The 12,587-nt window shown below is 42.0% G+C and overlaps 1 protein-coding gene across 1 annotated transcript in view; it reads right to left on the bottom strand.

The window, feature by feature from the left end:
• Positions 1 to 404: 404 nt before the first annotated feature.
• The window catches only part of LOC129869606 (carboxyl-terminal PDZ ligand of neuronal nitric oxide synthase protein-like), a 186,690-nt gene continuing 174,507 nt past the window's right edge, over positions 405 to 12,587 (bottom strand). Inside the window, exons 11-12 of the mRNA XM_055944152.1 lie at positions 4,535 to 4,880; positions 405 to 3,577 (exon numbers count right to left, since the gene is read on the bottom strand). Coding sequence (XP_055800127.1) covers positions 2,935 to 3,577; positions 4,535 to 4,880 — 989 coding nt within the window. The 3' untranslated portion in view covers positions 405 to 2,934. The remainder of the gene's footprint in view (positions 3,578 to 4,534; positions 4,881 to 12,587) is intronic.

Raw genomic sequence — 12,587 nt, 5'->3', positions numbered from 1 at the left:
AAGCTTCTGAAAAGAGAGAAGAGCGCTAAGTTCTCTCCGTTTCGTCCATAAGTGTCACGACTGTCAACAGAAGAGGACCAAAGCGCAGCGTGGTGAGCGTACATATTCCTTTTGTTTAGAAATGACGCCGACAAAAACAATAAACAATACAAAACAACCGTGAAGCTTAAGGGCTATGTGCCACAAACAAAGTTAACCTCCCACAAAGAAAGGAGGGAAAAGGGCTACCCAAGTATGGTTCCCAATCAGAGACAACGATAGACAGCTGTCCCTGATTGAGAACCATACCCGGCCAAAACATAGAAATACAAAATCATAGAAAAACAAACCCTGACCAAACCAAATAGAGACATAAAAAGGCTCTCTAAGGTCAGGGCGTGACAATAAGTTACAGGCACAAGGAGTCATATTTCGTTTTTTTACTTTATATTTTCCAGTAGCAAGAGTAACTATTTCCCCAATGTTAAAAAACAGAGAATCATAAAACTATAAAATCTAAATAAATCAAAAACAAACATTTAAATCACAGATTTGTTGTAACACATGGTGACCCAAATGTATTACAAATAATGAATAGAAAAACTGTTCCAGTGAAAGGTCTTCATCAGAACTGTCCATATGTCTCTAAATACACCACAAGCTTCTCTCTCTCTCTCTCTCTCTCTCTCTCTCTCTCTCTCTCTCTCTCTCTCTCTCTCTTACAGTCACACACATCCACATCATCCTTGCTCATTATAGCTTTCCTTCATTCAACAGCGGAGTAGTGAAATTATATTGACCATCTTGTAGAATACAAAACTTAAAACAATAACTACAATTATGAATAAATCAATCATAACAAGCCAAATGCACAGTATGTGATATCATTCCATTTCAATCAAATATCTTTACAACTAGCGAAATAGAAACATTTTCTACTAGATTTTTGACTAAATTGTATTTCAAAATAAATCACTTTCATTAATTTCTTAAGATGTGAAAAGATTTTCATATACAGAGACGTTATAAAGGTGTAGTAAAAATATTTCCACAAATGTACATTATATTCCTTCACATTTCAAGATCTGATATAACTTAAGTGGTCAGCATAGTATGGATACAGATAAGCTATGTGTTGATGCTGTAAAATGTAGCTTAATAAGCAACTGTCCTCTTTAGTGTTCTCATTTAGAAATCACAATATAACGCCAACACCCGTCTAGACTCTACAAACGATGATTGATTCATTTAAAATATATCAATTACTTCTTTAGTTTACATCATGATTAGGTTGCCTTATCAAACAGATTATCTAAAAACACATTGACATACATATAGCCTTTCCAACATCCAATCACACAAATCCATGTTTTTAGTCACAGACATTTTCAGCCAGGTCCCATGACCCACGGTTTGGAAAACACTCGGTTGATACAATAGGCTAAGAACAATCTGGATGTAAATACTCCCAATGGTATGAATCTTCATGTTGTCGCCTGCAGCCCCCCCCCCCCTCTCTCTCCCTCTCCCTCTCTCTCCAGTCTCAGTGTCTGGCTACTACATTCCAGAAATACTGGGTCCAGACTAATATTCTGTATGCTGACTGATGGAAGCACAGATCCACATACACCCCACCCAGAATAACTAAGCATTGTTCTATTGGAGTAGTAGTTCCCCTGACACACTGATCTACGGTCAGTTTTGTGAAACAATTGTGTAAAGTCTCATTAATCTCAATCTGTGCTAGGAGCATAAAAGGGCTGTGATAGTGGATTCTATCTGTTTGTTCATCTCAGGAAGGAGTGGATGAGAGGGGAAGAGAAGGAGTAGATGAGTAGAGTGGTGAGGAGCCTGTAAGTGAGAATAGCAGCCCCAGACAAAGCCTCCTTTCTCTGTGAGAGACCTGCCTTACATTCCCCTCATTCTGTCCTACTATGTGTCCTGTGTGTGTGTTTGTGATATATTTTTTAAAACTTTTTTTGTTGCAGAATGACCATTACTTCAAATCAAATTACAAAATAAAGATGACACATAAAAAGAAAATAAAACAACAGGACTGTGAGAGGCACTACTAAAACAATGACTGTCGATCAACAAACATAAACCAGACACATACACAGGCGAAACAAACCCAATCGCACGTCTCCCACAATACATGTCTCCACTTGAAGGGTGAGAATGAGGAACACAACAGTGTGCGTATAAAACAGAGAAAGAGCTTGTGGTGTTGAATCATATGAATCAGTGTTTATGCCGTGTTCACTGGCGTACCAGACACCCCCGCAATCCACGCAAGACCTGCAAAACTGTGTTATGCTACTGGTCATGTTCACTTTTGTTTTCATATTTAGCGCTGACGGCTTGACATTTTCTGAGGGGCAACAATTATAAAAGATCATAAAAAATACATTCTGTCTCAGCATGATAGGGTACTATGACGTTTCAAATTAATTATTTGAAATCTAGATATCTAGAATCCTTGGGTATAAATCTTCCTTCAGCATTATCTTCTAAGATTAACACTATAAAACATGACTTAAAACAAGGTTATAAAACAATGTTTGGCAGACCAGGAGGTTTTGGTTGTCTTGAAAAGATTCTAAGCCACTTTGGTCTGTCCCTTCATGATCCTAAAATAGATCCTCTTTCCCTGTCTCTGTCTTGTTCTCTCTACCTCTCATACATACCCTTCCTTAATCCACTTCTCTACCACTATATCCAACTCCCACTCACATACATACAAACACACTACATCTCAATCTATATCTCTGTGCCCTAACCCTAGTTTAGGGTCTAGTCAAAAACATCCTCTCTCCCTCTTATTTTCTCGCACACTATTTCTGTCTTCTCCTCTCCCTCTGCCAAGTCCTCACCACGTCACTGTCTGTGTGTATGTATCCATGTATGTGTGTGTGTATGTATGTATGTATGTGGTGTGTGTGTTTATGTGTGTCTCTACTCAAAGGAGAGCAGGTCGGGGTGTTGTTCAAGCTCCTCTGTGTCTGTAACTGCTGATCCTCTCATACAGAGGGAGCCATTCTCCATCAGCCCATCCTCACTCACACTCAGACTGATCCTGTATGGAGACTTCAGAGGGGTGGAGGCCAGCCTCGTGTCCACTCCCGGTGCCTTCTGCCTGGGCTCAGACGTCTTCGACCTGTGGGGGTCCGGGTGATCCTTATGGATGAGGTCTGGGACAGAGAGCTGGAGCTGAATCTGGGTCTTCTCTGGCTCTCTCCTCTCTTCCGTCTCATCCCCTTCCACTCCATCCATCTTACTACTTCCATTTCTCCCCATCTCCACCACCTCATCCTCCTCTTTCCTCTCGCTGTCCAAAGGGCCAGTCAGTCCAGTGAATCCGTCTCTCCCTCCATCATTCTCTCCATCCCTCTTTCCCTGGAGTGGGGTATGCTCCTTGCTAATGAGGGGGGTCTTGTCAGGGGAGGAGAGGAGGGAGTGATCGGGGGTCTCAGGGGGAGTGGTGACGACAGGGTCAGATGAGATCATCATGTCCTGGGTGGTCTTCAGGGCACGAGGAAGACGCTTCTTACCGGGGGGAGGGGGGTCCAGACGAGGGAAGGAGTCCAGAGAGGTATGACTGGAGGGAAAGAGAAGAGAACTGTGTCAATCCTTGTGTGTTTCTGTGACTGTTTAGTAGACAGGGGAGAGAGAAGATGCACAGACATCCGTTTTAGCTCTGCAGTTTAGCTATGAACAAAACCTAATACGTTGCCTGAACCTGAAATGAATGACTCAATTGTTCAATCCCTCCCCATCACCCCCTTACTTGCTCGCATCTCTCTCTCTCTCTGTCTCATGCTGTGAGATTGTGTGTGTTTGTTGACTGTGTGTTTATATTATCAGTGGAATATTTCTCTGTCCCCCATAAATGAACATATTGCCATGGTGATGACTTATCATTGCCATAGTAATAAGAAGTAAGTCACCGCAAAGAATACCAGTCATTTATGACTAGTCTGTCTGTACGTGACTTACCACTCACTGACACACACACACACACTCACACACGTACACTCACACACACACGTACACATGTACACTCACACACTCACGCACACACACACAATCCATATTCCTCAATACATCAGTGTCCAAACACACATCACGGTTTTACCAATTATATGATGAGGATGTGAGTTCGGCAGCGAGTTCAGTCAAGAGACAGACAGATCAATGATCAGCTACAGTGTGTAGACAGACAGCTCATTCTTTCTCTTTAAACAGAGGGAGACCCAAGGCTGCGTGTGTGTGTGTGTGTGTGTGTGTGTGTGTGTGTGTGTGTGTGTGTGTGTGTGTGTGTGTGTATGGTTTAATCTCTGTCTTCAGTCTAACTAACCCTCTTACTCTGATGAATCATTTAAACATCTTTGACTCCGTGGTTATGATTTTAATATGGAGTGAAAAGTTGCTTTTTGAAATAACTAGCTACAGTTTCACTCAGAATAAAACCAATATTGGAGGGATTCTCCAGAGCACAGTGTCTAAAAGTGTCTGTGTGTAATGTGTAATGTGTACTGTGTGTATCCCTCCTTACCTATTGGCAGTAGTCCCCAGGGTCATCTCCTCCATATTGCTCCAGACTGCTCCTACGTTCTTGTTGACTTCTGTGACCCCGATGTCTCCTAGAAGACTGGGCTCCTTCCTCCGCAGCAGGTCATTGACCTTTGCCCCCACCACCTTTCCCAGGTTCAGGGCGTTCTTCAGCCTCTGCTGACCTCCAGCGACAGTGGTGGAGGAGGGGGCCTCGGCAGGGCTGCTACCCAGAGCAGGGTTAGCAGTGACCAGGGAGCGACGGGCCGAGGCATGGGTCAACCTGGAGGCCTGGAGGCCCTGGCCTGGAGCTCTGGAGGCGTTGGAGTTCTCAAACATACTCTGGTCAACTGGACGGAGAGAGGGAGGGATAGGGATCGTGTAAGATAAAAGTGAGGGTATTGTGAGGGCACATTCAATCAAGGCATTTCTAGTTAAATGCAAGGTTTCAGATACATAGAACATTACAGGCACCAATGGAATGGAACAGATATAAATGGAATGTATAGACGACATTAAATCTAATGACCTGGAGCCAAAGAACACACCTGACATTCCATTTCTTACTGCATCTTTTATGCTACATTGCAGAATGTTGCAAAATCAAAAACATGTTTAAGTATGGCTTAGTGATAGAATGAGCAAATGGGGTGCCACAAGGCACAGTGTTACAACCACTCCATATGGATGCAACACGTTACACAACCATCAACAAGTCATGATGCAAGCAAGGGGCATGACACATGCGCATAACCACATCCACCAATCACAATGAAGCAGAAAAAGGGACCACAATGCATTACAGGATGGCTAAATGCACAAAGAAGCGGGTTGTTGTCAGTCCACAGTACAATAATAGATTTTCTTACCTCGTGGAGAAAATAATTTCTCAGAAGGCATTAGTAAGACACAACAAGTGCTTAGAATGAATAAAAAGTGTATTTGTAAAGCGGGTTCCAAACATTGCGTACAAAGCGTTATATAAATACATTTTAAGTTCTAAGTTAAGTCGTTTAGCAGATGGTCTTATGCAGAGTGTTTTCTAATAACCTCCAGTACATATGCTAGAGAAAATGTAGAGTTCAGAATGCTGAGCACATTCCAATGGGGCACAATTTACTGCCTGATTCTTTCTCGCTGATCAGACAAACGCTCCGGAGCCCTAACGGGCTCATCATAGGGACTAATAGGGACTTTACGGCTAAAAACCGTGTTGGATTGTAACTCTAAACACCACATCTCATCTCTCGACAGATATATGGAAAGAAACAGTGAGAGCAGTGAGACAGCGCAGCACAGGTGCCCTTGACTTCACTTTGTGTTGCGGCTGCAATTCAGATGATTTCAAAGACACTGGCAGCTCCAGAGATCTTAGAATTTATTAGTGTGTCTTTGGAGAGTGAGCTAATATGAATCAGCAGTGAACGAAGGGTGTTTGAAGGAGGAAGAGAGAGGGAGAGTGGACATCCAGGTGGTTATTCACACAAACACTGATATCTCCTTTCAGTGTTAGAGGCTTGCCAGGGGGATGGATGCTCTGTAGCCTGACTAAAGAGAAGTGCTGTTAGAAAAATTATATTTGATTAAAAAAAAACATGAGCTGGCGCACACCCAGAAAATAGTTTGTGTGGATGTGCTGACTAACGGCGAATAAACTATAAACTATCAAAATAAAGAAAGTCGCACACTCCATGTATAATCTCCCAGCAATTTAATGGGTATTTACCAACGTTTCGGTATCACTTCGGCAAAAATTATATTTATCAGAAAATCAATCTGTTTATCTCTGTGTGTGTGTGCGTGTGTTTGTGTGACAGCTCTCAGCCACTATTTATGCTAGAAAAGCAGTTCCCACACTTCTCTTAGCTAGAATTTTAAGTATGGGCGGGCATGATAATAAATAGCACAAACATAGTCAGCTCCATTACACATTAACTCCCCATGTTAAGACGCTGGAGCTTGTTTGTCTACACCCTGTACTACAATACATACTGGTGTCCCCCTCCTGTCTCTACCCCCCTCTCTCTCTTTCTCTCTCTTGTTCCCCCCCCCCCCTCTCTTATTTTCCCTCTCTCGCTCTCAACCGCCTAGCCTTAGGGATTGTTGCCATGTTAATTCTTAATTAACACCGAAGTTTTGTTTTTTCTGCTCAAGTGTAGAGGTGTCACGTGTGCTCCCTCTCCGGCCTCTAGGTCACCAGGCTGCTCTTTATGGTGCACACCTGTCACCAGCGTTACAATCACCTGGACTCCATCACCTCTTTGATTACCTGCCCTTTATACAGTATGTCACTCCCTTTGGTTTCTTCCCCAGTCGTCATTGTTCCTGTTTCATGTTGGTGTGCTGTTCGTGTTTCTTGTTTTGTTCATTTATTTATGAAATGTATTCACTCCCTGAACTTGCTTCCTGACTCTCAGCGTACATCGTTACAAGAGGAGAATAAACATATAGGAATGAAGAACAGAAAACATAAAAGAAAGATCATTAAATGAAAAAAAGACAATTAAATGAAAGAGACAGAATTCTAGAAATGCAATCAGCTGTTATGATAGTACGGTACAGTGTGGCACAGCAATTTAAGTAGAGGAGGAGTACAGAAAGAGAGAAAGTAAGAAAGGAGACATTTATTGAGCAAAAGCAAGGTCAGTGACAGAATGAGATGCAGGGTAAGTGCATTTTCACTCCCACACATATACAGTACAGTACAGTATACTGGGTTTCTGTTTATACAACAGGCCAGCGAAGGACCTGATGGAATGAAACGTTTTGTACCAGAGAAAAAAGACCCAGGTTAACAGAACAGAGGGAGAAAGGTCACACTATTGAGATGCTCCCACAGCCCAATGAAGCCTTAGTCACAGGAATAGGAAACAAAGTTTAGCCACAACTTTGGAACTTAGAATCATAGGGTCCAGTCTAGTTGGGAGATACTGGAATGCAACGTAACGTTCCAATTGGTTTATTTATAATTTAAAGTTTTATCTGAAGTGTTATTCAAAGTTTTATCTCCAGAGTCGCATAATTGGCTGTATTACTTACATATACCCTTAGAGAGAATGTCCATGACGATAACAACTTCTACAGAGTCAGTCAGAGCTTTATATCAGTCTTATAGGCTGCTGTTTCTTTATGGACTCAACATTCCTCTTCATCTGAAGAAAAACTTTAGACTTTGTTCTCAGCTGTGAGTAACCCACTTCTGTCAGAGTGACCACACACACACACACACACACACACACACACACACACACACACACACACACACACACACACACACACACACACACACACACACACACACACACACACACACACACACACACACACACACACACACACACACACACACACACACACACACACACACACACAGTGGGTGAGACTTGAGCTGTTAGTCAAACAACAGCAGCCCTCCTCACAGAGATGTTATCACAGTTTGAGAAAAGAGGAGAGTAAGAGACAATCACAGGCTGACGAGTGCAGCAAGGAGCCAAGGTAAGTTGCTAGCTAGCATTAAACTTATCTTATAAAAAACAATCAATCTTTACATAATCACTAGTTAACTACACATGGTTGATGATATTACAAGGTTAACTAGTGTCATGACGTTGGCCTGTGGGTAAGGTTTATGACCCCCCCATAAATACCTTTCTCCCCTCTCTCTCTTGACTCTACTGAAGGACTCTTGAATAGCCTTTGTTAAACATAGATAGTTGGGTAACATCAAACGGTGGGGGGAAATGAACCATATTTTGGTAATAGAACCAGTTGAAAATATGCGTTGGTACTTAATGAATATGATGTCAGTTCGGTTGTCATCTGAGACATTATGACTGATGACAGGACAACATAAACTGTATCTGGGAAAGTCGACACATTCTAGTTATCAGATTCACATGGAATTGTTGTGCAATTTAAATGTTTGAATATGAAACTATTTGTGAAAAGATTAAATGTAATTTTAGCTTCCAAATGAGAGATATGGGTTTTCATAAAGTTAGAGCTCTGCCCATTAAGTGGCCCGCCCCTGTGAAGAGACATGGGTTATAAACTATGAAACACACCCTTCTCTCCCTCCACTATATAAGCCCTTGACGAAAATGTAACCTGTTTCGAGGATGATAGGACGACGGTCCGTACGTTAAAAAGGACTAACATGTCAACTACAGAACTAAGCCAACCTCAGCGTGAGCTTGGTTGTGAATGGTATGAACTTTGAACTCTTATTCACTAAAGAAGTGTGACATCCTAGCCGTTGATTTAGCAACAGCAGCTGTAAACGTGGGCGGACGACGTATCCAGTCTAACACACAACGACGATACTACAACGTATCCAATTTACCACCAGAGACATTCTTCCGAGGACAGGAAGATCTCCGTTGGGCAACACAACCAGCATCTACGACCAACCTACCGAAGCGCAGCTCAGAGTAAATATTTATTGCATTTTCCTTATCCAAATGGGCGGTAATTTAGAATGCATAAGATACTGTATTTACGATAGCACAGCTTCTCCCTTTGTTTCTCAGTCTTCCCGCTCTTTCACTCAAACCCAACCCCCTCCATTTGTGTAACCAGCCGTCATATCGGCTCCGTCCACCAGGGACGTTTTCTGTATGACATAATTTGCATTCTGTGTATATGTAATTCTGTGGGATTGGTTAGGTATTTAGTAAATAAATAATTAAACTCAATTTTGTATTGCTGATTCAACTTGTTAGCCAGGGTTCGTGAAGATAACCAAGAATTTACAACTTTCAGATGAGACTGAAATAAGGTGACGATTAATATTGACTGCTATTGATGTAAAATATTACTAGGTCTTTCAGAGTTTATTCGGAAGATAACAGCTCTATAAACACTCTTTCGTGGTGCCCCGACTTTCTAGTTAATTACATTTACATGATTAGCTCAATCAGGTAATATTAATTACAGAGAAAGGATTTTATAGAATAGCATGTCATATCACTTAATCCGGCATAGCCAAAGACACAACACTAGTTTGTCCTGCGTTGCATATAATCAATGCGGTGCCTGTTAACGAAGGAAAACCCAATTCCCTTTGGAGTTTAACTAAATCAGAGGACCGCCCATGAGCACAGTTATGGTATTGCGTCCTGGGACAGGCCCTTTTCTGCTCTTCCGAATAAAACCCCCACCCGGGTTTTCTATCACCAGACCAGCTTACCTCGATAACGAGAGGGCCAAGGTTTGAGAGGAGACCATAAACCTAAGGTTTGAGTAGATGGCTGAATATTTTAACCACACCATGTGGCTAAACTCTTAGACTATCGATACCGACAGAATAAGAACAAGTCTTTGATATTAATTCCTAGTCTGCAGCTAGGAATTCGGTATCATTGAACGCGAAGACCGACAACCGCTGAAACATATATTCTATAACGACATGAATGAATGTCACTCTGAACTATCCATTCTAACCATGACAGACAGAGAGAGAGAGCGGACAAACTCTCCAACATAAACTAACTTTTCAACAGAGATCCCGACGACACACTGAGCGTAAATATATATATTGATTGCAATTATTTCCGAATGAGTGAGCGTTCATGTGCAAAGGATTAGCATTTCAATTGTTATAATTATCAACTTTGTAGTGTCTCATCTCAGTTGACCCCCACTTCCCTTTGTGTCCACCAAGCCGCGATACCGGTTTATCCCACTAGGGAACTCCGTTATCATTTCCTTGTAACTATCTACTGTTTGTTTATGCATTTCTGTGAATTACTTAGTTAGTAAATAAATGATTTAAGACAATTGATGTATGGATGACTCATAGTGAACTGGTTCGTGCAGATAACCAACAATTTACGACGATTGGAATGAGACTAACGTGAGGTAAATAATAATTCATTAATTCGAAGACTAAGTGATCAGATATTCAAATATCTGAAAGTTATATTAGGAAAATTATAACTTTATAATCTGAATATTTTCCTTGGTGCCCCGACTTCCTAGTTAATTACAGTTACATGATTAATCAGTTTAATCGCGTAATAATAATTACAGGGAGTTGTTTGATAAATAAGTCTTCAGTTTAAATGATGCCAAAGACACGACACCCCTTAGTTCCAGTGAAGGGAAAGCTTAACGCTACAGCATACAATTACATTCTGGACGATTCTGTGCTTTCAACTTTGTGCCAACAGTTTGGGAAGGCCCTTTCCTGTTTCAGCATGACAATGCCCCCATGCACAAACCGAGGTCCATATAGAAATGGTTTGTCGAGATCAGTGTGGAAGAACTTGACTTGCCTGCACAGAGCCCCAACCTCAACCTCTTTAAACACCTTTGGGATGAATTGGAACGCAGACTGTGAGCCTGGCCTAATCGCCCAACATCAGTGACCGACCTCATTAATGCTCTTGCGGTTGAATGGAAGAAAGTCCCCGCAGCAATGATACTTTTGATCATGTAGTGTAGTTTCTGTCTACAGGAGTAGCTAGCAGCTGCTCCCCTAGACTTCCAGTCATGCGCTAACACTAGTAAACCAATGGCTCCAGAAACTACCTTCAAATTGCATGCAGAGACAAACATGGTATTCATGAGTTCATCTGACTCTTGCCAAAATGTAAAACTATCCCTTTAAGTCACTGAACAAGACTGAAGGCTGGGTAGTAAATTAAATTTAACACGCTCATTTGTGGCGATTAATTAATTTAATTGACTGTTCCAAAGTAAAGTAGTGTCTGCACTGTGCACTAACCGGAGATGAAAATGAAGCACTTCAAATAAAATAGGCAAATTATTTTAGATGAGTTACGTCTAACTTTGGAGCCAGACATGACCCAGAGAGCTAGACTTCCTGTTCCCCTGACCCACAGTACAGTAGCCCAGCCACACACTACGCACACCCAGAGCACAGCTATTGTAGGCCAAACATCTATAATTCACACACCCTCGTTTTTTAATATGAATCATTGAAATTAGTGGGTGTTGGGGGTGAATAATTTAAGTGCTGTACACTATAGAGCTAGAGGGATACAAGGGGGTCTGTTCATTCTCTAACATCCTGTTGAGTTGTACACTGTCCTGCTTCCTGTCTCTTGTGGCTTGGACAGGGAGGTCAGAGGTAAAAGGTTAGACCTACAGCTACAGCGGTTGATGGGATTATAAGTTCCCCCCACAGTAAAGTGCTTCTCAATGAGGGGCCAGTGTGTTACTGTCTCTCCGTGTGTGTGGGTGTGTGTATGTATGTATGTGTGTTGCATCTCATTGATTCCCACTTGCACAGCCATTTTGAATATTACACTGAGGTTAACTCAAAGGTCTGATCAATAGAGTCATTCACAAGTTCACCAATAACATCCAATACATACTGTTGTGGTTAGCAGAGATCAACTAGAATGTGTTGGAGATGACAGGAGTGAGTAGAACCAGTGGTTCCCAGATCATGACCCCCCCCCCCCCCCCCCCCCCCACACACCTGTCAGCTGTGAGATTTATGGACGTGTCTGCACCCAAACAAGAGCAGAAAAACCTCAGGAACAATAATTAATCCTCTAACCTCCAGATTAATGAACATATCAAATCCTGTTACAGCAACACACTCTCAACAAAGAAACTCTCCTCAAATCCTGTTACAGCAACACACTCTCAACAAAGAAACTCTCCTCAAATCCTGTTACAGCAACACACTCTCAACAAAGAAACTCTCCTCAAATCCTGTTACAGCAACACACTCTCAACAAAGAAACTCTCCTCAAATCCTGTTACAGCAACACACTCTCAACAAAGAAACTCTCCTCGAACCCTGTTACAGCAACACACTCTCTCAACAAAGATACTCTCCTCGAACCCTGTTAGAGCAACACACTCTCAACAAAGAAACTCTCCTCGAACCCTGTTACAGCAACACACACACTCAACAAAGAAACTCTCCTCGAACCCTGTTACAGCAACACACACTCAACAAAGAAACTCTCCTCGAACCCTGTTACAGCAACACACTCTCAACAAAGAAACTCTCCTCGAACCCTGTTACAGCAACACACACACTCAACAAAGAAACTCTCCTCGAACCCTGTTACAGCAAC

This window comes from Salvelinus fontinalis, chromosome 14, assembly GCF_029448725.1.
Source record: "Salvelinus fontinalis isolate EN_2023a chromosome 14, ASM2944872v1, whole genome shotgun sequence".
Lineage (NCBI taxonomy): Eukaryota > Metazoa > Chordata > Actinopteri > Salmoniformes > Salmonidae > Salvelinus > Salvelinus fontinalis.
The sequence above is the reverse complement of the archived record's forward strand: the minus strand, read 5'-3'. Positions and strand labels throughout refer to the sequence as shown.